Source organism: Momordica charantia (genome assembly GCF_013281855.1).
Source record: "Momordica charantia cultivar OHB3-1 chromosome 7 unlocalized genomic scaffold, Mcharantia_2.0 BLBB01000007.1, whole genome shotgun sequence".
In the NCBI taxonomy this organism is placed as follows: domain Eukaryota; kingdom Viridiplantae; phylum Streptophyta; class Magnoliopsida; order Cucurbitales; family Cucurbitaceae; genus Momordica; species Momordica charantia.
In genome coordinates, this window is record NW_028275165.1 from 19,815,339 (window position 1) to 19,841,784 (window position 26,446).

A 26,446-nucleotide genomic window follows, 5' to 3' on the forward strand; every position below is an offset into this window, starting at 1 on the left:
TCGTGGAAAGTGTTCTAAACGCACAGAACAATAATAGGAGAATTTATATAAAATTAACAATCAAAAAACAAAAAATTTACAAATTTCCACTAAGATCAACAAAAATCCAACATAATATAGTCTCTTCGTATATAATCAGACCATCATACAATCCAAAGTGTACTCATCTTAGAGAAATTAATTTTCCTTGATAAATATCCGTGTAGATAGCTGATGAGTATAGACAAATGATCGCCTAAGGTCTCATAATTCTAAAGGTGTCTATTTTCTACTTATACCACAAATTATTTTAGGCCAGTCCGGTTCATAATAAAAATAACAAAAGTTTCATAATATAATATAAATAAATATTGATAACTATAAAGATGACATGATTAAGATATTTAAAATAATAAATAAATATTATGTTAAAAGAAATTAAAGTAAAATATTAATTTTGATCTCCGACCTAATCTTTTCCAATATATTCTCAACCTTCATCAATTTATCTTATCCATCCGATTTATACTACATGAAAAAAAACTATTTCAAAATATAAAAAAGTGATCATATAGCATAATTCAGTGGAACCATCTCAAAATCATAAAGATTGAGCTCCTCCCAATTTTGCTTGGGTTATGGTATTATAGCAAAATCAATTAAAATAGACCTTTAAAAAATCTTTATATTTTACTTAAGTACTTTTTATTCTTTCTCCATTTTCATTTTCATTTTATATATTTTAAAGTCTAATTCGTTACTTCAGATAATAAAATAATGCATATTAAATATGATGCTTATAAAAATGTTAGTAAAATTAACCATATTTGAAAATTTAACGAAACATTTTAGTAAAATCAGATTATCAAAATTTATGTATATAATTTGGCATTTTCCGGCCTTAAAAAAAATTGGACTCAGGCCTATATTATTTGAGTCGAAAACTAATACTGAGAAGTGTTTTAAACAAGCAGAACAATAATAGGAGGATATGTATCTAAATTTCCAGAGACATTTTTCACCTGATGCTGCTAGTGTTCAAAATTAACAATCGAAAAGCAACAGATGTACAAATTTCAACTAAGATCAACAAAAGTCCAAGACAACGTCGTATTGTAATACAGTCCGCTCATATATAATCGGACCACCATATTATATATATAAAAATAACTAAAATCTTTTTCCGCCCTCCCAAAAGTGTCAGTACCACACACAACCTTAACAACAAGGCTTGCTCTCACCTCCTTCGGATGGGCAAAATGTACAACCACCTTTTTTCTCATCAGATCAGCTCCTGGTTTCAAGATTTCAGGAAAAAACCGGCACACGAATTACAGAGGGCACGTGCTCGAGCTGCTTCCACCACGAGCCTTTCATGCTATCTTGAATAGCACCACCACCCACCACCCTCACCCATGGAAAAAGCAAGATCAAGCCAAGTACCTAAACAAGTGGGGATTGTCTTTGTCTCTCTCTAGATAGTCCCGGGTGATCAGATCTTCGATTCTCTTCTTTATCGCCTTGAAATCGGGCTGCACATGGTATTCGTATTTCAATACACTATGAAGCTGAGAAAGAAGCATCATTCACACGGGAGTCAAATAAGAGACGTGCTACACTAACCTTGAACATACGACCCAACTGCTCGACGCACTCCATCACCAACTGCTGGTGTCCCAAAACCTTCCGACTCTTCATTATCCGCACGATCGAGGCATCAATAGCGTATCTTCGATCCTTGTCAACATCTTCAATTACTTTCTTCTTCTCATCCACAGGAGGAAGAGGGATCTACATGATAACAAAATGGAATGACGCCACATTCCCCAGCCAAACAGTATAAACAAAAGATGCGAGTCCAGTACCTTTATTCTCCTCATTTTGTCGGTGAATTTTGCATTGAACTCAAAATGGTCGTTGGGAGAGATGGTCTTTGTATTTGGCTCCTTGTTAAGAATTTTATACTTGGCACATGACAATGAGTGCAGTAGTCTAACAACATCGTCATCGCTCAAGTTTAATTGCGTCATGATTTCGGAGTAACCCAATCTATCTGAGGAATTGAATAGCAGCAGAGCAGAAGCCTACATTTAAATAATAGAACAAACTTAGCAAATAAGAGAACTAGTACCCACAAAAAAGTTTATCACCAACAACAACATTCTTGTGGCCAAATCACCTGATAAGTCGTCACAATCAGCTCCATTATTTTCGGTTCAAATTTTCCGCTGATGTTACAAGTTCCCAAGGAGTAAATCCACGTAAGTTTTCTATGCTTTGTTTTGGTTTGATAAAACTCTCTGAAAACTTCAACACACTTCACCTGAAGCAAAGACACAAGAATTTTCAAGAAGGCACAATTGGTCATACAAAACCATCGCATATGACATGATTCCGGATAATCATCGAGACCTATTGCTCATCTCAAAATATTAACAAAAACTAATGCCTACCATCTCTGCCGGCAGGTTAAGGTCAAAAGACTTGTAACTTGGCCAAAAACCAGTGGTCAAAACAGTAACAGTCAAGTCGATTCCCGGACTAGCTTGTGGATTATTGCTCAAGTACTCCTCGAAACTAGTTTGGTTCTCCCTTGCCAGAGTCAAATCAGTGACCTAAACATATGGCTAGAATATTAGCAATTCATTGTTCATAAATTATTTCACGCAATTATTTCAACTTTTTTTTAATAGATGATGATAGTTATTTAAATGTATCACAATTTATTGATCTTGTATAAAACTTACTGCAAAAATTGAGATCGTTTAAAATTTTTAGTAGAAAATTTTAGTGGTAGATTTGTGCTTACCATCCCCTCCATCTTAGAAGTGAACTGGCCACCACATTGTTGCTTCAATTTGGTCAATATACTTCTCTCGTGGTCATCATTGGCACTCTTGTCGAAGAGAAGCCTTCGAGCAAGTTTTTTTCTGCCACCAGTTGCATAAATAAGTTGTTTCAAGATAAACTAAAAAAATAATTAACTGGATCGCTCATATCAAGGCCATTAAAATAATAATAAATAAATAAATCTGTAAGAGCATCCTACTTTCTCAAAGTACCAATACTCACCTGTAGAATTCAGCAAACAGATCTTTGTCGCAGATATAAGCAAGCAACTTCACTACCTGAATAAGAATATTTAAATCATATGAACTCCAAAGTTGCAACACTAAATGAACATCAAATTAATAATAAATAGAAAAATACCTTCTCAAGTGTCTCCTCAATTGCTTCATCACTCAACTTCTCACTTCCACCTTTCTTAAGGATGTTATCACAAAAGGTGGCAAGTAATTCTGCACTAGAACTTCCAGCAACACCCTTATTGCAAAAGACTTCAAAAGCTTCCTTGAGAGCCTGCACAAAAACACACTTCAAATGTGCACAAAAGCATAGTGATATTAAGAATTTCACTGGATGTACTGAAGTTGAAGTCACGTACCTTGTGAAATAGTGTGTGGTTTTGGAAACAATCATTCACATAAGCCAAGTACTTGTCGTGAAGCTCAATCACTTTTCTTACAAAAACCTGAAATCAAACATCTCTCTCAACAATCATTCAAAAAAAAGACTTGAAAAAGGGTATAATCTAGAAGTTTGAAAGTCAAAAGGCACACCTGTTCCTGCAGACCAACTATGTCCTTTTTCTCGGCCTAACGAGGTAAAGAAAGGGCAGAGATAAAACAAAGAGTCATTATGAGCAGTAACGAACCTTCTCCAAAAATATTATGATGGGTAAAGAGAAAAAAGGGACAATTCTAAAATAAAGCTTTTTATCCCAAATTCATTTCCACATATAAAAAGAAAAACAAAAGAAAGCAAAAGCACCTCACAACAATCTCACGGAAAAAAGGTAAGCCACATCCACAATAATTTCCTTTCTGCCTATTTGTTAAAAAATATGTACAAGCAAAATTTGATTATTAAAACCAATTTACAACTCACAAGCCCTAGCATAAAAGAGATAAAGGTTAATATTGCACCTTTACAGTCTCTCAGGGAAAAATCACAACTGAGTGGTTGCATATTATCCAATAAGATAAATTAAGAAATCAAGGTTATAAAAAAACTTCTAAAAGCAAACTAATTGAGATAGAAACCTTCTTGTTACTGGCAGCATCTTCTGCCTGTTTGACCAATGCTGTTCCTTCAGCAGTGACATGCTGCATAAATATTACAGAAAAAATATATCTTTAAAGAAAAAGTAGATTGGAAATGGAACATGAGCTAATACATAATACCGTTCCAAGCCAAAAACAAAAATATATATATATAGAGAAAAGTATAAATGCAGACTGCCAACCTGCTTAAATATGTTGGAAACTGGGTCCAATCCCTTGGGTATTTTGGAGAAGAGACGAAACATCCTTGACAAATCTTCCACCTAAAAATATCCACGTCCCCCAAAGCCCAAAAAGATCAAGAAAAGGGAAAATGAAGACAACAGGAAACAAAAAATACCAAGGAAGCACCACCATTATTCATAGTTAGTACCTTGTCGTCTCTAAGCAATGCATGGCATCCTGAATGCTCTTTCTCCAGAAGTTGAGTAGCATAAACAGACAACAGTTCATGTTGAACTTTCTACAAGAATAAAAACTAGAATAATCAAAAATGGAAGGAAGGGGGGGAGGGATTATACAGAAGAAGTGGATATATCAGCAAAAGTCAACCACAAACCTCCAATAACTTAGGCTCGCTACTAGAGTGCAAATAGTGAGAAACTCTATCTTTTTCTCGTTTCAAGCATTCCTCAGCCTATAAAATCAGTAAGAAACCATTTCTATGCATTAGGAAAATGTAGTAGTTCAACTAATTTTAAAAAACACGCTAAAATATTACTTTTAGCATATAATCGGGACAAGAATCTTCTAGGATCCAATTTGAAGCCTTCCTAGAGTAATAAGCAGCAGTATCATTAAGCATTGCAGCTTCAAAGTCATTGTCATAGTAATCCATTTGCCCCATCCCAATCTCAACAAAAATATCCAAAACATTCTTTAATAGAGCTCGGTCAATCTGCTCTCCTTCACGTTCTTGATCAATCTGATTTACAAGACCATTGTTATTAAGCACATTTAAATCTCAAAGGTCATGCTGAGCTGTTGGAATAAAAGAAGAGGGAGAGGGGGGAAAACATACCAATGAAATTACAGCGTCTCTCACATTACTGTTTAGCTCTTTGTACACCTGAGATAAGTAGAGATTACTATTTAAACTAAAATTCATGTATTATATTCGAATTAGTCAAACTGCATTCAGACTAAATGAATGTATTAGAAAATGCAAGTATGCAAGAAGTTCAGGCTCTGCCTTTAGGATGAAGCCACAAGTCCAAACTTGCAACATACCAATTCTCGAAAGCAAGTGAGTCCAACTTCATTGAGGGGTGGAAGTGACCTTCGAGCAATGAAGTATCGATCGAGATAGTGAAAGAATCGAGAAAGCCACCTCACCATGACTTTGTGGTTGGTCCACCTTTTGACAAGTTCCCTCAACATGAACTCATCATGCTTCTCCCTCAGGGATGGTAAGACCTAAGTTCACCACAATTAACAAATAGCACGTGTTATGGTCAAAATAATTATAATTTCGATGCTATCATCAATTAATTCTTTAAAAGAGAAAGAGCCAACAATATAAATAACATTGAAGGAAGAAAAATAATCTTTAGAAATGCATACACATGTCCATGCATAAAGTTTTCCAAAAGAAGGCATGCACGGCAAGCATTTCAAAACAACACCATGCAATAAAATTTGCAGACGTACATCAATTGGTGGTCTGATAAAGGAGATAAATTTTATTATGAGGTATTGTATTAAAAAATCAATGTAAAATGCCCATAGGGTCGCAACCTCCAATACTAAGAAATGTGCAAGTTGAATTTGTGACAATTGAATTACAATTATAATGATGTTTGCATGATCAGTCTGTGGTATTACGCATGGCATAAGCTGTGTGATTTCGATATAAACCACAACAATTTCCAATCGGAGCAGCTTTTAGAAAGGCCCCTTGACTTTGAAATGGTCTCTACTCCGTTTCTGAACTTTCCACTTATTTTCATTTAAATAATAAATGATAAAATAAGTTCGAGTCGTTGATAAGAATATGTATCAGGTCGTATGAGATGGATTAGATGAACTTGTTTCTCACCATGGAAGTGATGTACTCTTCAAAAGATTCGCGATATTTATCATAAAGCTGCTGGGAGTAATCATGCGGAGGCTTTTGGGTGCACATGTTATATATGGTCCTACAAACAAAAGTCAGACGACAATTAAGCCGACCATCATAAGAGTACTGACCAACAATATGCATAAAACCGAACAAGAAACTTTAAGCAACACAAGAAATAGTACGTGTAAAGCATCATGTAGTCCTCGGAGCTAAACTGAGGCTCAGGCAAACCCTCTAGAATGTTCTTCAATTTTGTGATCCCCTTCTGCATAAATTCCCATCCTTGCTCTAAGTCAATAGTCTTCCGCTCACCCATTGTCATGTCGACAGAAATCCTCCTTACCGAAGACTAAATAAATAAAAACCTGCAGATCATAAAACCAGAGTTCGAAGTTAGCATTCGTGCCAGAAAGAAAACCCTAACTTGATAATAGACCCATTTATCGGGCCCTATCCAGGAACAAAACGAGAATCAAAAGTAATGCTGCGTCTACATTAATATAAGCATAAAAACTAGAAGCTCCAAGAATCGTAAACGAATTCGAGATTAAACAAGCTCCTCCAAAATCCAATATGTCATCGTCATTCATCCATTAACATAGACAAACCTCGTCAACGAAAATTCAAAACACATAGAGAAACTGAACAAGGGCCTCGAAGAACCAAAATTCAAAGTGGAAACAAACAATAAGAAAATAAAATCATCCTAATGATCTAAAGGTAGATCCGAAATCACACAAAAAGCACAACGAAAAGGCATCATCAGAGGAAGAAAAAGGCACCTAATACGGTCTCGTCGAAGAAACCCTAATCAAGAATCAAAACCCCTACATACGATGACGGAGGAAGAGGAGAAACGACGGAGCTCCGCCGGAAATCGTCGACGGCGAAAGAGCGATAAATGCGAGAGCTGTCGGGAGAGGGCGAAGACTCGAGCCCCGTTGGATGGGAAGTGAATGAGACCCCCTTCCGTGTTGAGGATTTTTTTTTTCCTTTTTACCAATTTTAATTCTTCTGATTTCCGTCGTCCGTCGTCTTCGTCGTGGATTTTAAATTACTTTTCTTGCAAGAAAGGGCTTCAACTCCGTTCTTTTGGGTTTTTCGCCCCTATAGACTTTAAAATTTGTGGTTCGTGCCCAATGTTTGTGGCATGGACATAAATACACACCATCTGGCATTTAATATCGGGATGCGTCAATTCTGTTTTTTTTCCTTTTTTTTTTTTGGCTGTCTCAATCGTCCTAAAATGTAATTATTAATAAATTTTGGAAAAGGTATAATACTGCAAACTTATGTGCTAACATTTTAAATAACAAAACTTTCGTAATTAGTGGTTTCATGACTATTCGTTGGAGGTTAAAAAACATTTTTGGTATCGATATTTTTGTTGGAGTAACGATTTAGTCCTTAAACTTTAGATCGTAATGATGTAGTCCATGTATTTTTTTAAATTGTTAACAATTTAGTCCATAAATTTCAATATTTAACAATTTAGAGTTACCATTTAGTCCACGAAAATTTTTTTATTAAATTTTTATATATGTAAATCAATAACTCAATGGAGATAAATGTATTTATAAATTACAAATACTATTATTATAAGATAAAATCTAACACTTAATTTTGATAAGATTTTTTTATGTTAGAGACTAGATTGTTACAAATTTTAAATGATAGATACTAAATTGGTACATAATAAAGTCTAGATTCTAAATTACTATGAATTTGAGAGTAGAAATACTAAATCATTAAAAATAAAAGTTCAATGATTAAATCCCTACTTTATTAAAAGTACCATGACAAAATGTTTTTTAACGTTTTTATAAAAGGAGATTCAAATCTGCGACCTTTTAAAATTATAAAATTATTTCATCTATGCTCATCTCGGTAAAATTAATATTATTCTCACAATTTTTTCTATATATAATTAATAAGTTAGCATTTTCTACAATTAAGTTGTCACGTAAACAAATTTTTTAGTACAAAGGTGGATTGATAATTGAATCCATGATATCTAAAGAAGGAGCAAAATATTTCAATTGCGGAAATAAATTAGTATTGACATCACGTCAACAACTTAATAGTGGATGTTAAGTCACTCTACGATATGCGATATGCGTACATGTGATAAATGTCAATTAAAAATTATAAAATCTAAATTAAATAACCAAAATCAATATCCAAAATCAAGAGATTGGCTAAATGGACTTAAAACTAACTTCTTCATTTTTCTTTTTGAAATTGTGTACTCTCAATTTTATTATTATAATTCGCTAGAAAATAGTAGAATTGTAAAAATAAAATTTATCTTAAGCTTTGGAAGGATTGGAGTGTGATTGTTGGAAAATTGGGATACCTAACGTGCAAAGTGACCCCATCCCCACACTCTAAATAACCCAAATATTAATATTTTGTACTCTTTGTTTGTCCATTGTCTTTAGGCGGTGTGATCCACTTCTTTCGTATCATTTGCAGAAAATAAAAACATAAAAAACTACTTATTGTGTAAATAATAATAATAATAATAATTTAAGTCGGTAGGTTGCAGTAATTATTCAAGTTTGGTTGCTCCCCAGATTTATAGAGCGTTTGGGTCATGAGTAATTTGTCTACTCTGGTATTTGATTTTAAGGTAATTCATCCAACTTTTCCTTAAGTTGAATCATCTATATGATTGAATTCACGTGACTGGAGACTCGATTGTCCATATACTTGACTTGTCACGTACTGCTAAACATTATACATATCATTATACTTAATTGCTTAAGGTTTTTATGGTGGGTTGATCTATAGTATAATCCTTAATTCATACCATCAGCTTGTCATATACGCATTGAATTAGATTGTCATATTTACATTGAATTGGATGAGTGAACAACAATTACTTGTTATGTATAAATTTGAAAGTTCATTAACCCGGCTATTGTAAACTTTTTAAAGTATAATGAATAAATAGACACAATAAATGCCAATCCAAACAGTTAAGGTGTCAAGTGAGCACACCTTAGTAGTAATTGACATATGTTTCAAACTAATAAATTGTAAATTTGAGCCCTCATCTCAAGTCGGAGGACCTCCGTGTATATATATATATATATATATATATATAAACAAAACCATGAAAAATTGAGAGATAAGTCATAAAATTTTAAATATATCATTAAGCTATGCTCGCTTTGACCACAACTCTCGTAATTGAACTTATCATTTGATTGACTTAATATTTAGAGTTCTCAATAAATATTATTTCTTTTTCATTTTTTCCTCGTGTGTACCACTCCCCCTGTGTAGCATTCACTATTATTTAGCTACATGATTATTCATTGGAATGAAGTTAAAAAGTCTCAAGGATTTTTTTTCTTTTTTTTTCTCTGCATTTAATTATTAATGTTGTTATATATGACAATATATAGCAACGTACCATAGTTAATAAATGATTTCTTTAAAATGTATAGTTAATAAAGGGTTGATCTACTTAGATACATCTAAATATAATTTAAATGATAAAATAGATATCACTAACTAAATGTTACAAATTTGAATCTTCACCTTCTAGATATTGTTCAACTAAAAAAACCATAACCAATAAAATATACGAAATTGATCTATGCTCTCAAATTTCTTCAACAAACATATACGAAAAGGAAAATAATATAATGAATGGTTGAATCCAATTTGAGCTTTAATGGTCTAATATAATTGTAATTTTCTGCCAATGCAATCTTAGTTCAACGGTCAAGAGATTCAACTAAAAGAGTTTAAATTGCAATTTTATAGCTCACAAATAATTGATTATATTTTCTCAAAAAAAAAAAATCGATCTTATACATGTGGTTTAATTATTTAAAACAGTCCCCCTCAAAACTGATGCGACATAACTTCCACAATGGGAGCTGTTTGTACTTATACGAAAATAATAATAAATAAATAAATGATTAGACATTGGTTTATGATATCAAACCAAGTCACATCACGATACATATACATCTTTTACAACTTAACAAATTACACCAATAAAAAGCAATAAATTTTATTGAAGTAATTTTAATTCCTAAAATTTAGTAGGTATAATTTTAATTCTTAGTATAATGAACTTTTAATTTTTTAAAAAAATTTAACCTACATTTTTCTAAAAATTTTAATTAATCATTTATCTTTTAAAATTTTTTAATTTACCATCATACTTTCAATAAATGATATTAATATTATTCGAGGATGAAAACTAAAACCTAGTCAATATAGTTCTTAATTACGAGCAATTTAGAAAAAAAAAAATTATGGTAGAGAAGAATATCTAATTTCTTTGTCGAACTTCTAATAAGCTGACATAATTAAACTTGACTCCTTTATTAAAGTAGTCTAATTTATTATTTAAATATATACCAACTAGAGCATTGTTATTGTGTCATGTTAAGTCAGGTAATGATTAAATTTAAAACATAATAACTAACCTTTTGAACGATAGAGAGTAAATTAACAAATATTGAAACATTTATTTTCCAAAAAAAAGTAGAATTATTATCCAAAACCTTTTTCTTTTACCAAAGAAAAAGCTTTTGTTCGCTTAATTTTTTATTGAAAGAGAGAAACTATTTTCGAAACAGAACAACCCCTGGCCGGCGCCGGCGGCTCATCAAGCTCGAATAAAATTTACCGAAACGGCGTCGTTCGGATTCATTACCCACCGTAAACGGCGTCGTTCTTCAGATTTATTTACCTTCTGTTCGTCTTCTTCTTGCTCCCTATACTTACAGAGGTACCTTCTCAAAGGTCCGGCGAAATCGTCGAATCCTAGGGATTCCAGAGCCGAGCACAGGTCATCTCCGGTCACCGTCCGGCGGGCGTCCCTCCGGCATTTTTCCGACGCCTCGCCGGTGACGAAACCGATGAACTCCGACGCGCATTCCTGCATCGTTTCCTTCGCTTCCTTAGAAATCTTCGCGTTCGCCGGTAAAATCTGCTTCATCAATCGGCCGACGTTGGCGATCGGCAGCAAATTCTCCGGCTCCTTTAGAATTCCGCCATTGCCGCTGATCTCTGAAGCATCTGCTCCAGAATCTCCCTCCATTTTCTTGAAACTTCGAAGAGCGCCCTAATTCTCTGGTCAATTATATAGAGGATATCAAGAACCCATGTTTATGAACGGGTTTGTTCATTGAATATTCCATATCCATTTTTGTCTCTTAATGTGTTTTTCTTTTCTTTCCTTTCCTTTATTAATATTTTTGTTTTCAATTATTTGAAGGTTGTAACTTGTAAATTATATTTTGTTTGATTCCAGGTTTTATTTAATTACAAAATATAACATGAAATTTACCTTCTATTTCAAAAATACATCTTTAAATCGTACCTGCCCATTGCTAGGTGGGTTAGTGTACTCTGATCCAAGGTCATGGATTTGAATACCCCATGCCTAAATATGGTAAAAAAATACATTTTTAATTCAAAAAATTTTAATACTGTAATTGATTTTCATAAGTATTTTAAAAATACTATTTGAATAAAGTTAACATTTTGAATGAAAAATTGAAGGGGTGAAATTTAAAATGACATCAGGTAATGTGAAAGCTTGATACAACAAATCTGAAAATAGATAAAATATGGAAGAAGCTATCGATTTAAAAGGAATTAGAGCAAAATTAAGTATATAAAGACTAGGAGAAGCAACCTCTCTTTGACAATGGAGGAAGAAGACTTGTCGGATAAAATTGGAATATTAATTGGCATATCGTTACATATCACATATATGTCAACTAATTTTAATTTAAGCCAAAGCGAACTAGCCCAGATGTAATTGACATATATCTCCAACTAAGATTATAAAATGAAGTAAACAAACAGAGCAGTAATATGGTCAAATCTTTTGCAAGTACTTCTCGAACCAGCTATATTAATGGATAACTCAAAGCAATTTAGGGTAATTTTAGCTACCAACTAGTCAACAACAACAAATTTTCTTTCTCGATTACTATAGTAAAAATTAGACGACCATAATAGGGTCATCTCGACTAATTACTTTTATATAAGTATGTAACTTTGGACGATATTAAAGTTGGTTCAAAACTTCTATAATTATGTCAACATCTTCCTCACAAATTAATACACCATGCTATAAGAATTGGCATGTATTTGAATCAAGAAAAAACAATCTTAACTTTTTATTATGTTGCACAGTATGGAAATAATTAAGGGAAAAAAAAGCTAAACTTTTTATTATGTTAGACAGTATGGAAATAAATAAATAGAAACTTTACCCAAAAATAAGAAATAAAAGGGCATAAATCCGTGAGTTGCAAAAGAAATTTGGTGGGTGGCGATCGAAAGAGACAGCCGACCTGGTCGGCATCAATGGTGGGTCCCACGTCAAATGGGTCGTTATCTAACGGCAAAACAGACGGCAATCTTGTCCCACCGTCGAGTTTCATGATCGGCCATTCGGACCTCGACTGCGACCCGTCCATGGCGGAAAATAAAGAATTAAGAAAAAATGGTTAAATTATAAATCGCCGCCGAAATTTGGATATAATTCCAATTTGATCATTATCATTTTCAAAAGTATAATTTAAGCTCAATTTAATTCTCAGAAATGAAAATGAAAATGTTTTATAGTACATATGGTCGTTGACTATAAATTTCGATCAATTAAATCAAGTATTTTTTTGATATTTGAATTCGACCCATCAAATTATATCATGACCATATAAGGGCATAAGTTAATCTAATAAGAATATGCCACGTATGATTGGTCCAATCAAAATTCGTCTGTTTGATGACATAAGCCGACCTAATTAGATTGTGTCACGTGGTAATGGAATTAAAATAAGACGGTCCAAGTCCACCTAAGGTTCATTCACCGTCTAATTTATCATTGCATCAAGATACTGCAATAGGATCAAAATCCTCCTGCCCTCCAAAGATCAAGTAGAAGCCAAGGAAGAGGCCGATCAAGATCAATAGCTACGAAGAGGCCAAAGAGTGAGAGTAGTTGGGTTTGGTGCTTTGATCCATATACTTTTTAAAAGTTTAAAGGTATTTATAGTTTAATCAAATGTACACAAATCGTCTCGATTATTATATGTTGGTATGTGGTATTGAAATTTACTTTTTATAATAGTTAATTATCTATGTTAATGAACAAAGTTTATGAATAAGTAAGAAATAGGAGAAAATGCGAACTTTTCAAATAAAAAAACAAATTCTAAAAGTATTGTAGCTTTATTAAATCATGTGGGCTAGATTAGCAGATGATAGGAAGAGACCGAGCATATTGAGCCGAATCCAAATGACAATGGACCCAATTCTAAGCGCACGTACGATTTGTGCGAAAGACAGCTAGCAGCCAGGGTGTTAGCATCACCGTATACTTAAGCTGCGATATTTCTTCTAAGATCTGAAGGGAATAGGAATGTTAGTGGTTCCCACGACTCCTAGGCGTGATATGCTACCCTCAGTGTTACAGATTCAAACTATATCTCCATACATAAGGAAGAGGGCAACCCTAATCAAGGTGAGTTGACTTTTCCTACACTAACTCCTTTTAAGAATTCGAAACACGGTCAAGTAGACTCTCATTTTTGAGTTGATTGCCCTGCCCTACTTGCTCCGTATCTGTATGTTCTGAACTTGAATTCTAGAGTACATTTTACCTCAATGCTCTATTTTTTTATACATTAATTAAGAGCTTAGAGGTGAGGTACTTACATATGTGTGATGGTCGTTGAGAAATAAGCATCTATAAATATAAATATATATGAAAAGAAAAAGTATTCAAAAGGGCAAAAGGTTGGTTGGGCTTGCTCTACGTGGTCACTGCCACTCAAAAGTTGTGTATAATTCTGGTGCATGGCCCAAACTGGTAGCCATCCAGTTTTTAAAAATTGCAATAATAGCTAATTTTTGTATTTTTATTTCATTGGCTTTGATTATAATTTTAACGTGATACCTTTATGTTAAATATTTTGAGATGTTGTTATAAATATGTATTAAAATATATTTTTTATTGTGTTAAAATCCTGTAAATAAAGAACAAAATATTCACTTTTTTTTAGTACAATAATTAAAATTGATATTTTGAAATGTAAAAATTAAAATGGACAAAAGACTTATATATTTATTTCTTTCCTTAAATGAGTCTTTCACTTTTTCATCGTGCACAATGCCCATCCCATATATAGTAATAATATTCGCATTTAAAACGAATTTTGGAAGTAGAGGATTTCGGATAATAACGTTCCATGACGTGGTCCAATCACACCATTTCAGTGTAAGTATATATATATATTTTACATATACCTATAGCTGTGTGTATTAAAATATTATTCTAGCCGTGCACTATCAAATTTGGTTCGATTTTTTACTTTTAAAATATCTATTTTGATTAATAAATTTCAAATTTCGATCTATTTTAATCCATATATTAAAAAACGTTTGATTTGATTCATAAGTGACTATTTTAATCTCTGTTTGCATAATTTTAACAAAAATTTTACGTACCAAAACTTATTTAATATAAAATTATGGATACATCCAATAAATATATGGAATATAGTGTCGTATTAAAATTGTGATAGAAAAATAAGATAAAAATATGACGAAGGTACAAAAAATAAATATTTTTTAAAGTATAGCGATCCAATTAAATCTTTTGAAAATACATATAGATAAAAATTCAAAATAACAAGGTCGAGATTATTATTATCTTTTTCTATTTGGAATTACGTTCAAACTCTAATTAACTAATTTGAGATATTTATTTCACGTAGGTTTTGAAACACACGATGCCACGAATGTTATACATTTATTTTAATAAAAAAAATTGTGTTTCTGTTTAATAAAACACAAAAAGATAATTAGCAAACTAAAATCGGAAAATGTCGTCTTCTCGGTTAAAATCCCATACTATAATATTAATATATGAAATTCCACCAAAATTATATTTTTTCCCCAAATAAAAAGATATGAGTGGCAACTTCTTTTTAAAACACGTAATAAATAAAAAGTTTGGAACGGAATTTTGGTACTCACGCTCCATAGTGCGCGTGTAACCACGTGCCATGATTCATCTCCTCGTTGGCAGCTACCGAGACTGAGACTATGAAGCTGCTAAAGAAGGCTATCCTAACACAGCCGTTTCCAGCTTCTTCCCAACGACCAATTATATTGTGACACGTGTCTCGACAAAACTGCCAATCAATCGCCGACATTGGTGGATTTGTTGCATTGTACTCATGAGTTCATGTGGTGAGTGGTTGATAATTATTTTATTTTAAATTAAACTTATGAAAATTATGTAACATTACGTTACTAAGATTTTTAAAACAATAAATAAAATTTTATTTTTACTGAGCCTAATTTAACGGATTAAGACATTTATATCCGATTTAAGTTCAAATCTCCTACTTATCTATTATAAAAATAATAATAAATTATTGACTTTTAAAATAGTAACAAAACTTTTAAATAAAATTTTCAATAAAAATAATAATAAATTATTGACTTTTAAAATAGTAACAAAACTTTTAAATAAATTTTTTTGAAAGTAAATAAGAGAACAATGAAAAATGTTAGATCTCACTTCACATTACTTTTTATATATATTTTTTAAATAATTTTGAAAGGGAAAAGGGTAAATGCCAGATCGAATTTCATAGAGACTTTTTTTGTTTTTGTTGTATTTTAATTTAAAGTGAGCTTATAAATCTATTTGAAATTGTCTGTTCTTTGTAATTAGTTTTAAAATTTTCTTAAATTTTTAGCCAACTTTAAAAACTAAATAATAGATTTTATAACTATTTTAAATAGTTTTCAAGATTTTATTTGGATTTCAAAAATATTTTTAAAGATTATTAGAGAATACACAGACACACTGATACGAGAAAAACAAATATGAAGATGGGAATGTTCTTTCAAATCTCAATAATTAAATCATAATATTTTAAAATATGAAAAATATAAGAGGAAAAAAAAGAGAGAGAAGATATAAAATGATAACATCGATATTAAAAAGCATTTAAATAGTGATTCGAGGGGGAATCAAGAAAAATAAATGGCTCATGATATAACAATTATCTTTTTATATTCCTTTTTTAAATTATCTTTATATATTCTTTATAGTTTACCTTTATTGTTGTCTTGATTTCAAAACTGTTAAATCAAAAAATATAATTAACTTATAATAAATTAATACTAATTTTGGTATGCTCGAGTGTAGCTCTCGTTATTTCCGGGTAAAAGTATTATTATTTATTTTTAATATTACCGGAATGAAATTATTTTAACTTATAGTATTTCTAATATCTATTTACATTACATTTCACATGTACGAGATTTACTGTAAAAAGATTATAATATTTCACATGTACGAGATTTACAGTACTGTAAAAAGATTATAATATTTCACACGTACTCAGTTTTTCTAAAAATTAGCAATAAAGTACATCATGTAAAGAGCAACAAAAATTATATACTTCTATATGTATTTTGTCCTGTCTCTAAATTGTATATAGTAAATCCAATTTTGTAATTGTACCAACATGTGATAGCCATGGGGTGGTGAATTTATTTTCAGGCTTTGTATATACACCACCGATTAAACTTGTGCACCCCTAAACAAAAAGTTTCGACGAGTTTCAATATATATTTTTTAATATTAGAGAGATTTATCGGGTAGAAAATTACATCATTAGATAAACTAAAAATCTGGTATGGTGGACAGCCTAATTGAATAATTGAAATTAAAAAAATAGATTATATAAGTTAATATATGTTCTAATTAGAAGAGCGGGGGACAATAGATAGAATTTTAGAATGATAGGCTAACAAATCGGCAGACAATTGAATTGAGAAGATTTTTCATGGTTGAAGAGTGAGTATAGGTGAGGCAAGATAACATATTTTTTCTCGAGAGTATTTCAATATGATCTTAATGAGAGTGCGATTTTAAGATGAATTTGAATTACTGTTCATGAAAAAACACCAACAACAATTAAAACGTTTTTATATACAAAAATATTAAGTCTAAAATAAAAGTTGTAAAATGATTGAATTAAGAAAATAAGGCAAGTTTAATACAAAAGAACCAAAATCGAGTTAAGAAAAACTAAATCAAACATTTATAGGAATTCCGAGACTGAATTTAAAGATTGAAAAACCAAAACAAAATATACGGAAAAAAAAGGTCAATTAAAATATGGAAAGAATAAATAGATTTGGGAACAAATATAATACTGCAATAAAAGGTGGTTTTTATAATAATATTATATTATTATATTTAACTTTTAAGATGGAGTTTTAGAGAAACTGGCATCCAATTCAGCCGAAGCGGGAAGCGGGAATCGGGAATACTAATTTTCACGTGCCACGTGTCACTGAAGCTACTCCACCTTGCGCGTAGGATTTCCCCTTTCTTCATCCATCCCCCTCTCGAAACGACGTCGCTTTCAAATTTTTATTTTCCTATTTTATTTTCTTTTAAAATTTTCCTTATTTCTTTTAATTTTCCTTATTTATTTATTTACTCCCTCCCCCCTCCCCCCAAGTCCTCGATTTTCAACCTCCTCCTTCGTATAACCATGAAACCTCAGCTTCCTTAAACCAGGTACTCTCTCTCTTTCTCTCTCTCTGTAAATCACCGTATACACAAATTCTATAACGAAAATAGTGTGTTGTAATCGCGTTTTCTTTGTTCTCAATCGGATGAAGGCACCGTTTTTTCTTTTTGTTTTTTGTTTTTGTTTTTCAGGCTGCTCTCTCTCACGTGCGCTCTCGAGCTTTTTACTACTCATCAGTCGTCAATGGAGGTGAAGTATTATACAGATTCTTCTCTATTTTCTTTTCCTTTTTTTTTTCTTTTAATAGTAATAATAGCTGCTGCGTGTTTTTTTATTTATTGTCCGCGTTTTAACGGTTCTAATTTGACGGGATCATATTGGAATTATCGCTTGCGGTTTCTTTGTTTGTTCTATTTTTTTGCCCCTTCTTTTGTGTGTTTGGGAAGCTTGTTTATTTCTTTATTTTCAACTGAAATACTTGTAATGGCAGAATAAGATTATGAATTTATGATATGATATGATTTTATTTGGTTGCTGTTATTATTATTATTATTATTATTTTTAATTTTTGGTTCTTTGTTCTTTTGTTTTTCTTGGTCTTGGTATGGAAAGTGGATCTGGGTTGAATTAATTGACTTGATTTGAAGCTTAATGCCTCTCTGGGTTGATTTATGGAATCTGTTGGCAAGAATTTTCTTTGTTTTTTTTTGGGATATTTGGTGCCTCTATTCTTGTGAATAAGTTAGGAAGGAATTGGTCTTTGGAAATGGTGTTTGTTTTTCTTGATTTCGGGAAGAAATTTTTGGTTCTAAATGCATATTTTTCTTGGCTTTTTATTGTTTGTTTATTATTATTATCGTTATTATTTTTTAATTTGTTTGAGTTCTTAATTACTTGCTAGGACATTTTAAGTAGTGAACTTGGAGTTGGAAATTTTCTTACAGTGGATTTTTGAGAGCTTTATGTTTTTCGTTCTGCTGATAATATTGGAGAAATTTGAATAAAAGTTCATTTTAAAGGCTCTAATTTACAAGTCAAGGTTGGAATTTTAGTGTTGAGAGCTTCTAAAAAACGTTCTGAAAGATAATACTGAAGGTTGATGCGAAACTAAGATCGTTGTGAGAATATATGAATCTGAAAATTTAAATGGATTTGAAAGTGAGAAGATTATACAAGACATACTTTGATGCTAAACTGGTTTTCTTTGGCAGATAGATTTGGTGAGAGAAAATTACAATGACACCAATGGCAATGAGAATGGATCTCCCGAGCACGTGCAGTCTGTTTCTCCGGAAAATTCTGAAATATGCGACGAATTTGAAGATTCAGAGGTTTCTCCTCGAGTTGGTGAAGAATACCAAGCTGATATTCCTCCTTTATTGTCGAAATCGGATGGAGACTGGCTTCAGAGTTACAAGGAGGCAGAAACTCAGGATGGTGGCCTCCATGAATTCTTCGTTGGATTGCCCGTACCGGTAATGTGGATCTCTAAGGAGGCTCATTTGACACAACATGAGCTGTTGATTAAAAAATGCAATAGAAATGAAGTCCCCAAAGCTGAATCAATCAAAGATGCCCCGATAGGCAATGATGCAAAACCGAACGTTGAGGCAATTGAAATGACAGCGAGTTTAGCTTTGCCAAAACATACTGAGCTTGCAGCAGATCAGAAGGATAATATCAATGGTCACTATCTGGTTCCCGGGGTCTCGAGCGAGTTTTGGAGCAATATAGAAGAGGCCAGTTTTCTTCTTGGTTTGTACATATTTGGGAAAAACCTTGCTTTGGTGAAGAAATTTGTTGGAACCAAACAGATGGGGGATATTCTGGCGTTCTACTATGGAAGGTTTTATCGGTCTGAAAAATACCGTCGATGGTCTGAATGCCGGAAAGCTCGAGGCAGGAAATGCATCTATGGACAGAGATTGTTTAAAGGTTGGAGACAGCAGGAATTGGTTTCTCGGTTGCTTCTTCACGTAGCAGAGGATTGCAAAAATGCATCAATGGAGGTACTTCTATACTTTCACATGTATTGTCTTTAACTTTCTTAGGTCGTATGCAATCAATGATAGACATTTTTTAGGATGAGATCGAACATAAACAATCCATTAGAAAATCGCCACTCGCTCTTCCTATATAGTAGATAGAAGCAATCTAATCTGCTGATATTTTTTTCTCGAGTTCATAAGGGACTGATTATTGTTTTTATTTCTCATTTCGAAAGACTTGTATTTGCTGCAATAGATGGCCTGTTTTGGTTCTGACTAAAAGAATTTTGTTACATGACCATATAGTGGTAGTTAGACGAGTAGCTTGAAGTTTTAACCGTAATGCCGAAATCAACTAACTTTAACTACTCAAAAAGCCATCATAGATTATCAATCACATATGTGCACAAACTTTTTAGATGAAAAGAATGAGATAAATGGTGTTTCTGATTAAATTTCGCTCGATTAGTTAGTTCCTTGGTTCGTGGACTTGCACGGTTGGATTCGTATGATGCTGCCATTTGTTTGTTTTTGCTCAAATACTTACAGGTCTCAAAAGCATTTGGAGATGGCAAAATGTCACTTGAAGAATATGTGTTTGCTTTAAAAGCTACGGTTGGATTGGAAGTGTTTGTTGAGGCAGTGGGGATCGGAAAAGGGAAGCAAGATCTTACGGGCATTGCAATAGATCCGTTGAAGTCGAATCACGTTGCTTCAATCCGCCCCGAGATACCAATTGGGAAAGCATGTTCTGCCCTTACTCCCTTGGAAATTGTCAACTATCTAACAGGAGATTTCAGGTTGAGCAAAGCCAGATCAAGCGATCTCTTCTGGGAAGCTGTTTGGCCCCGTTTGCTTGCTCGGGGATGGCATTCTGAGCAGCCAAGTAATGGTTGTACTACTGGTACGAAGCATTCATTGGTCTTTCTTGTTCCGGGCATCAAGAAGTTCTCGAGGAGGAAGCTGGTAAGGGGAAACCACTATTTTGATTCGGTCAGCGATGTCCTTGGTAAAGTTGCTTCGGATCCTGCACTGCTTGAACTTGACAACAATGCTGATAAAGGTTGTAAAAGCATGGAAGAAAACGGGTGGACTGACGACTTGAAAATGGACCAAGAGGATTTTCCTTCTCAGCAACGCCATTGTTATCTCAAACCAAGAACTCCGGCCCACAACACTGATATCGTGAAGTTTACTGTCGTTGACACAAGTCTAGCAAATGGGAGTGCGTCTAGCATTCGAGAACTTAGAAGTTTACCAGTTGACTTACTCAGCATTTCTTCGTTGAGATGTTATTCCGAAAATTACGACGTGTATTCTACAAATGAGTCAATGGAGGAATCTGATTCTGAAGAGAATCGGCATTTCGACAAGGCTGGGACTTCTGATACTACTTCTCAAGCCTCGAGGAGAAATAAGGATCAAAAGATCTACTTGAATGGACATTATTTTCCAGCTGATGCTTCAAAGCAAGTGCTTCCACTTAGTGAATTAGATTCTACTGATTCACCTGCAGAAGTTTCCAAGGAAGACAGCTCCGTACCGTTCGATGGCACACAATCTCGAAACGGTATCACACATCGGTTTAGCCAAAAAGTGAGATCGGACAACAAAAGGAAACTAACTAATGTTACCAAAAAACGCAGGAGATTGAATGCTTTTAGTTCAAAGTCGACAAGTAATATTTCAGTAGCTTCCAAGCCGAAAGAGGAGGATGTCTTCTGCTCTAAAGACGGTCCCGGTACTAGCAAGAACTTCCTACCTCGAGCGGATCTGTCTCAGGAGAAGTCTTCTACTTCATCTGGAGGCAGTCCAATGACTAGCCTCGATGGAAACCGGAACCCGAAGGATATCGACCTCAATCAATCTCGTGCCTTGATAGACTTAAACTTGCCAGTTCCTCCCGATGCTGATGCCGAAACCGATGAACCTGTTATAATGGAAATGAGGGAAGGACAACCTGACCAAACAATCAAGGAACAGGACGATCCTAGTGTAGTTAAAACTTCAGAAGCTGCCCGGGATGTGTCTGACCAGCAACTTCATATGAACTCGAGGAGAGTCAGTAGTCGAAACCGACCCCCTACAGCAAGAGCGCTGGAAGCAAGGGCGTTAGGATTGTTGGATGTTAAGCAGAAGCGCAAGTGTAAAGATCCATTTCTGGAAGAAAACTCGACGACAAGGCCGCCCCCACGACGTGTTCGGCCTAAGGTGAAACCTGCTGCAAACTTGGGAATTAACATTGATAAATTCAAGATAGAAGATAGAGCAGTTGTTAGCACATGTAATAGTAACAGTAACAGTAACAGTAACAGTAACAGTGAGGTGTTCTCTAAGGTTGAAATTTAATTCCTGAAAAAATGGTTCATAGCTTCTAATTATGCTTCAAAACAAGAGATTACTTCTGATATATATATATTTATATAACAACTGTTGATGCTGAATATAGTTTATTTATTTATTATTATTATTTAATTTTAAAGCCGACTTTAGCTTATGAATGACATTGATGTTTCCTATATTTCCAATAATTTTTGTTTTAGTTACACCATATCTTATACGAAGGACTCATTTATTTTTTCTTTAATAATTGTTTCTAGTATATGAAATTTTAGTTCTCCAAACTATTATCGGAAGGAAAAATACTTTGCTCGACGTGGTTGAAGTTTTACACTATGGAACATATGTGAGGAAACTTCAAATCGTATTTTAAAATTGTATTTAATAGTTATTTGGGAGGTGGTCATATTCTATATTCTACTCAATATTGAGATTAAAATTATGGAATATTATCGTTGATAAACAAATAAAATGAATTTAACGAATAGCAAAATGAATATTTCTTTTTTAGTACAAGAGTAGAGTGAAGGGTTGGAGTTCATGACTTTTTCATTAGAGACAGGTGTTATGTCACTGCATTTTTTCGTTAGTCAACTATGATAAAATAAGTTCAAGGATCATTTAGAAGTATTTTTTAAAAATTGGATAAAAAATGTCACTATTTGAAATTTAAGAAGCAAATATAAATTTATCTTGAAATTTAGGGTCTAAAATTATGAGGAAAAAACAAGGAAAGAAAATCTAAAAATTAGAATTTGGATTTATAAAATAGAAATAGATATGAAGTATTTAGTTTTAATCCAATCAGAATGAGGTGGGGCCCGAAAAAACATATATAAAAACATCACCACGACGAAAATTTCATTACGTGGAGAATGATCAAATCGGCCACGTTCGCCCCCCAACGCTCCTCTTATTTAGTTCTCTCTCTCGGCCGCTCGAGTTTCGAACTCAGTTGAACCGAGTCACGACTCACCGATTCGTCAGTTCATTTCCATTCTCAATCTCGCCTGAAAAGTTCGTCGTAAACCGTCCCTCTCGTAGGGTTCTTGCTACATTTCGCTCGTTGAGTGACGAATTTCGAATGAATTTGAATCTCTGATTCCAGTTCGTTGCTCGTTTGGAGGACGCAAGGATGGGACAGGCATTTCGTCGAGCGGCTGGAAGAATCAAACCTGCTTCGAGCATCGATTCCACCGCCTCTTCGTTGAAAATGGAGAGCGTCGTCGATCGGAGGCCTCCGCCGCGTGCGATCCAGAAGGCTGAGGTGCCGCAGCCTCGAGAGAGCGGCGCCCTTGATTCAGGTAATTGTAATTTGTTAATCGTTTTTTAGGTCTTCTTGGCGTTTTTTCTTGAATTTCTGCTCGAGTTTTCTTTCTGGCACTTCTAGAATCGAGGCTGAATGCTCTCGGAGAAAGATTCTGTTTCTCCATTGAATAAAATGCAGTTCTATAGAGTTTCTTTGAGTTCTAAAAGAATCGAGGCTGAATGCTCCCGAAGAAAGATTCTGTTCCTCCGTTGAATAGAATGCTGTTATGTAGAGTTTCTTTGTGTTCTAAACCATCAGATTTCGATAACGAGCCTGATTTTTCGACAACATCCTTTCCTTCTCCTTTCTCTAAATTCCTTTGGTCGCAGCATTTCTCTATTAGAGTTTTGTCGATTTTAGCAGTCACGGCTCATTTATTACTTACTCCAGTTACTGTATTCTTCTTTCGTCGTTTTTTGTTGGCCTTTTGTCTATATGAACCGAATATCTTCTGGTTTCTGTTCATCATCGCCTCTCTCTCCTCATTAACGTTTGATTTTGTAGGAGGTTAACTTCTTAAAGTTTTATATAGTGATCGATGCTGAACTTGAGTTGCACTTGCTTCTAAGATTGTGAAGTTTATTCCGATTTTACTATTTCTGTTAGTTATACTTATTGAAACTAAGGTTTCGTTCTCTGTTTCTATTGCTTATTTTCTGTGGACGTGGTTAACTTATTACAGTTTTGTATGGAGAGATCTTTTTGGTTCTGAGCTTTGAGTTATCCTGAGTTAGTTATATTGAATCAAAGGTTAAGTAGTTTTTTCTTATCTGTTATATGCTCTCTGCTTTTATTGCCTATTTTTTCTTTAGCCACTGCTTCCGTTGATTTAGGCTTCCAATGTCTAAGGATGTAAAGAATATCAGAGCATAGAGGCCAAGTGCTAGGGATTGTTGCATGATCTTAAAGAAGATTTATCTTCTGAAGTATACTGATATTCCAGGTGGAATTTCTTTTTGTTTGATTCTCTTTCTTCGTTGAACCAAACGCAGTTCAATAGAATTCATCAGATTTTTATAGTGAGCTGATTTTTTGGGAGCGGTTAATTTGGAATGGCAATAAAGATTGATTCGCTGGGGAACTGCTTATAAAATTACGGACAAATCTGAACAATAGCTATTAGAAATGCGTGTAAATCATAAAGCCAAACTGTTGGATGGAAACTTTTAGATCACTCCAGAGTCCGTTTGATGATTTTTTTTTTTGGCTGATGGGAATTGATTCATAGGTAGGATGTAATATAACTGAATGCTAACCGTTTTCAATTGTTTATTCAGGTGGTATCTTGGGAAGTAACTCTGAAAATGTGCCCGAAGAACGAGACCCTCAGTTCGACGCCATGCTTGGCCAAATGGTGGGCCGAATTAAATCCAAACCTGGAGGAAAACTTGAGATGGGGGAGGTAAGTTTCCATAAGAAGTAGCCAAATTACTCTTAGTATAATATGAGGCATTGAATACAAATTTACACTTCTTAAAAATGTAGAGCATGATTCGGTACTACCTCTCTATTCTTTTTCTCCAGTAATAATCCTTGATGTCTGAGCCAATTTACCCTCTGTCCAGTCCTCATAAAGAGTAATCCATATTGCTAGTAAATTACTTCAGATTGTTTGATTAATGATCACTATGGTGGAGAGTATAATTTAAATTCATGATTTAAAAAGCATATAAGTTTATAGTTCGTCTCTTTAATTGTCAGGAGAAAAAGAAATCCAATCCAAGATGCACCACAATTTTTTAAAAACTGCATTGCCTCATAAAGGGAGGTTCCTTCCTACTTTTTTGACGTGGTTTGTTTTTGATGATTTAAAGTATTGGTGGGTAAATTACATAAGAAAGTAACTAGTTCTTTTCTTACTGATAAGCATACAAGTTTATTCTTAGTTCTGGAAGAGATTTTTCTAAGGCTGGCTTAGGGGTTTCGCTTTTCTTTGGCCATTTTTTAAATGAAAAATCTGCCTCCCATTTATGACGTTTCCTCCAACCCTTTTGTTTTTAATTTTCTGTTCTTTGAAAATTATGATTGCTCGGTCACAATTTCTTTCTAATGTTTTCACATCAGCTCAATTCCAAAACAAAAACAAGATTTTGAAAACTATATATATATTTTTATTGTTTTCAAAATTTGACTTACCCATTGAAAACAAAGAAAAAGTAGTGTTTGCCAGAGCTCCAAAGGGCAACCAAATTGACAAGAACTTGAGGTCTTTTAGTCATATTGGTTTAGAGGCCTCTACTTCGAACTTTCTAGTAAGTTTAATATAAAAAATCCTTGATGGCTCATGGGATCAGGTTTTGGGGCTCGGGTGCTCCTGCATCTAATAAGAATGGTTAAAATGGTTATGAAAGTAACTCAAATTTGTAGGGAGGTGTTATGAGAATGAATTTTATGATTTGCGTGATAATGTAACAGGCGGCTGTGGTGGAGAGATATGAGAGGCCAATGCCGAAGCTGCGGAATACAGATGTAAAATCGAGTAGATACGAAGATCGGCCAGCTCCACCAGGAACTCTAAACGTAGCTCAGATGCGCCACGTGATTCAACTGCATGAAGGAAAGGCTGAGGATCACAATGGGACAATGGCCGTTCAACAAATTGCTCAAAGGTATAATGTTAGTGTTACACAAATACACACCATTTTGCAGTTTCTGTCTCTGCCTCCTGAGGACACTCTTAGAGCCAAAAACAAGGATCCTAATTCCTAATTAACAGGTTAGGTTTTGTTTTGTTTTGTTTTCTTCCTTTTTTTTTTTTTGACAACCTTCAACTTTGGTTCATTTTGTACTAAATTTTGAATGTCATTTTTGACATGTTGAAAAACTGCTTTCAGGTATGGAGAAGATAACAAGGGGGAAGGGGTGATTAGCCCCGGATGGGAAAATTAAAATTAAAACTTTTTTCTTTAATACTGAAAAAACGTTAGAATTATTAAACTTGCTATATCATACTAACTTTTTGGCAACGTCTACTTTGGTTTATGTCTTACTCAATGCATATGTCGTCAACGAAAAGGTAGGAAATTCCCACTCCTAGAAGTTATTAAACTAAAAAAAAAATGTCTTTTTAAAGATTATATTAATAAAAAATTATA

General features: G+C 33.6%; 4 protein-coding genes across 4 annotated transcripts; 2 read left to right on the forward strand and 2 right to left on the reverse strand.

The window, feature by feature from the left end:
• Positions 1-971: 971 nt before the first annotated feature.
• On the reverse strand, positions 972-7,171 carry LOC111009631 (cullin-1). The gene is made up of 20 exons (XM_022282772.2): positions 6,948-7,171; positions 6,348-6,530; positions 6,142-6,241; positions 5,334-5,519; positions 5,125-5,172; positions 4,825-5,028; positions 4,663-4,740; positions 4,477-4,566; positions 4,286-4,366; positions 4,083-4,145; positions 3,600-3,635; positions 3,425-3,511; positions 3,190-3,339; positions 3,052-3,107; positions 2,789-2,909; positions 2,433-2,594; positions 2,159-2,302; positions 1,845-2,063; positions 1,603-1,770; positions 972-1,511 (listed from the first exon to the last, which is right to left on the reverse strand). The coding sequence occupies exons 2-20, from the start codon at positions 6,485-6,487 to the stop codon at positions 1,410-1,412; spliced, it is 2,235 nt and encodes a 744-aa protein (XP_022138464.1). The 5' UTR covers positions 6,488-6,530; positions 6,948-7,171; the 3' UTR covers positions 972-1,409.
• A 3,627-nt stretch (positions 7,172-10,798) lies between these two features.
• On the reverse strand, positions 10,799-11,233 carry LOC111009730 (transcriptional activator hap3-like). The gene has a single exon (XM_022282923.2). The coding sequence runs from the start codon at positions 11,231-11,233 to the stop codon at positions 10,799-10,801; it is 435 nt and encodes a 144-aa protein (XP_022138615.1).
• Positions 11,234-17,679: 6,446 nt separating this feature from the next.
• Positions 17,680-22,184, forward strand: LOC111009693 (uncharacterized). Its single transcript, XM_022282871.2, has 4 exons — positions 17,680-17,761; positions 17,906-17,963; positions 18,926-19,723; positions 20,252-22,184. Exons 2-4 carry the CDS (start codon positions 17,958-17,960, stop codon positions 22,049-22,051), a joined length of 2,604 nt encoding a protein of 867 aa, XP_022138563.1. The 5' UTR covers positions 17,680-17,761; positions 17,906-17,957; the 3' UTR covers positions 22,052-22,184.
• A 733-nt stretch (positions 22,185-22,917) lies between these two features.
• Positions 22,918-26,321, forward strand: LOC111009550 (dynein beta chain, ciliary protein). The gene is made up of 4 exons (XM_022282664.2): positions 22,918-23,346; positions 24,629-24,753; positions 25,767-26,067; positions 26,186-26,321. Exons 1-3 carry the CDS (start codon positions 23,178-23,180, stop codon positions 26,058-26,060), a joined length of 588 nt encoding a protein of 195 aa, XP_022138356.1. The 5' UTR covers positions 22,918-23,177; the 3' UTR covers positions 26,061-26,067; positions 26,186-26,321.
• Positions 26,322-26,446: the final 125 nt, after the last annotated feature.

Bases quoted from the DNA above. Each gene is read 5' to 3' on its own strand.
- LOC111009631 (XM_022282772.2), bottom strand. From the start codon at position 6,487: ATGACAATGGGTGAGCGGAAGACTATTGACTTAGAGCAAGGATGGGAA. The intron at 3,636-4,082 runs GTTTCTATCTCA...TTACCTCGTTAG, and splicing joins ATGCTGCCAGTAACAAGAAG to GCCGAGAAAAAGGACATAGT. The intron at 2,595-2,788 runs GTAAGCACAAAT...CCATATGTTTAG, and splicing joins CTTCTAAGATGGAGGGGATG to GTCACTGATTTGACTCTGGC.
- LOC111009730 (XM_022282923.2), bottom strand. From the start codon at position 11,233: ATGGAGGGAGATTCTGGAGCAGATGCTTCAGAGATCAGCGGCAATGGC.
- LOC111009693 (XM_022282871.2), top strand. The intron at 19,724-20,251 runs GTACTTCTATAC...AAATACTTACAG, and splicing joins GCAAAAATGCATCAATGGAG to GTCTCAAAAGCATTTGGAGA.
- LOC111009550 (XM_022282664.2), top strand. From the start codon at position 23,178: ATGGGACAGGCATTTCGTCGAGCGGCTGGAAGAATCAAACCTGCTTCG. The intron at 23,347-24,628 runs GTAATTGTAATT...TTGTTTATTCAG, and splicing joins GAGCGGCGCCCTTGATTCAG to GTGGTATCTTGGGAAGTAAC. The intron at 24,754-25,766 runs GTAAGTTTCCAT...ATAATGTAACAG, and splicing joins GAAAACTTGAGATGGGGGAG to GCGGCTGTGGTGGAGAGATA.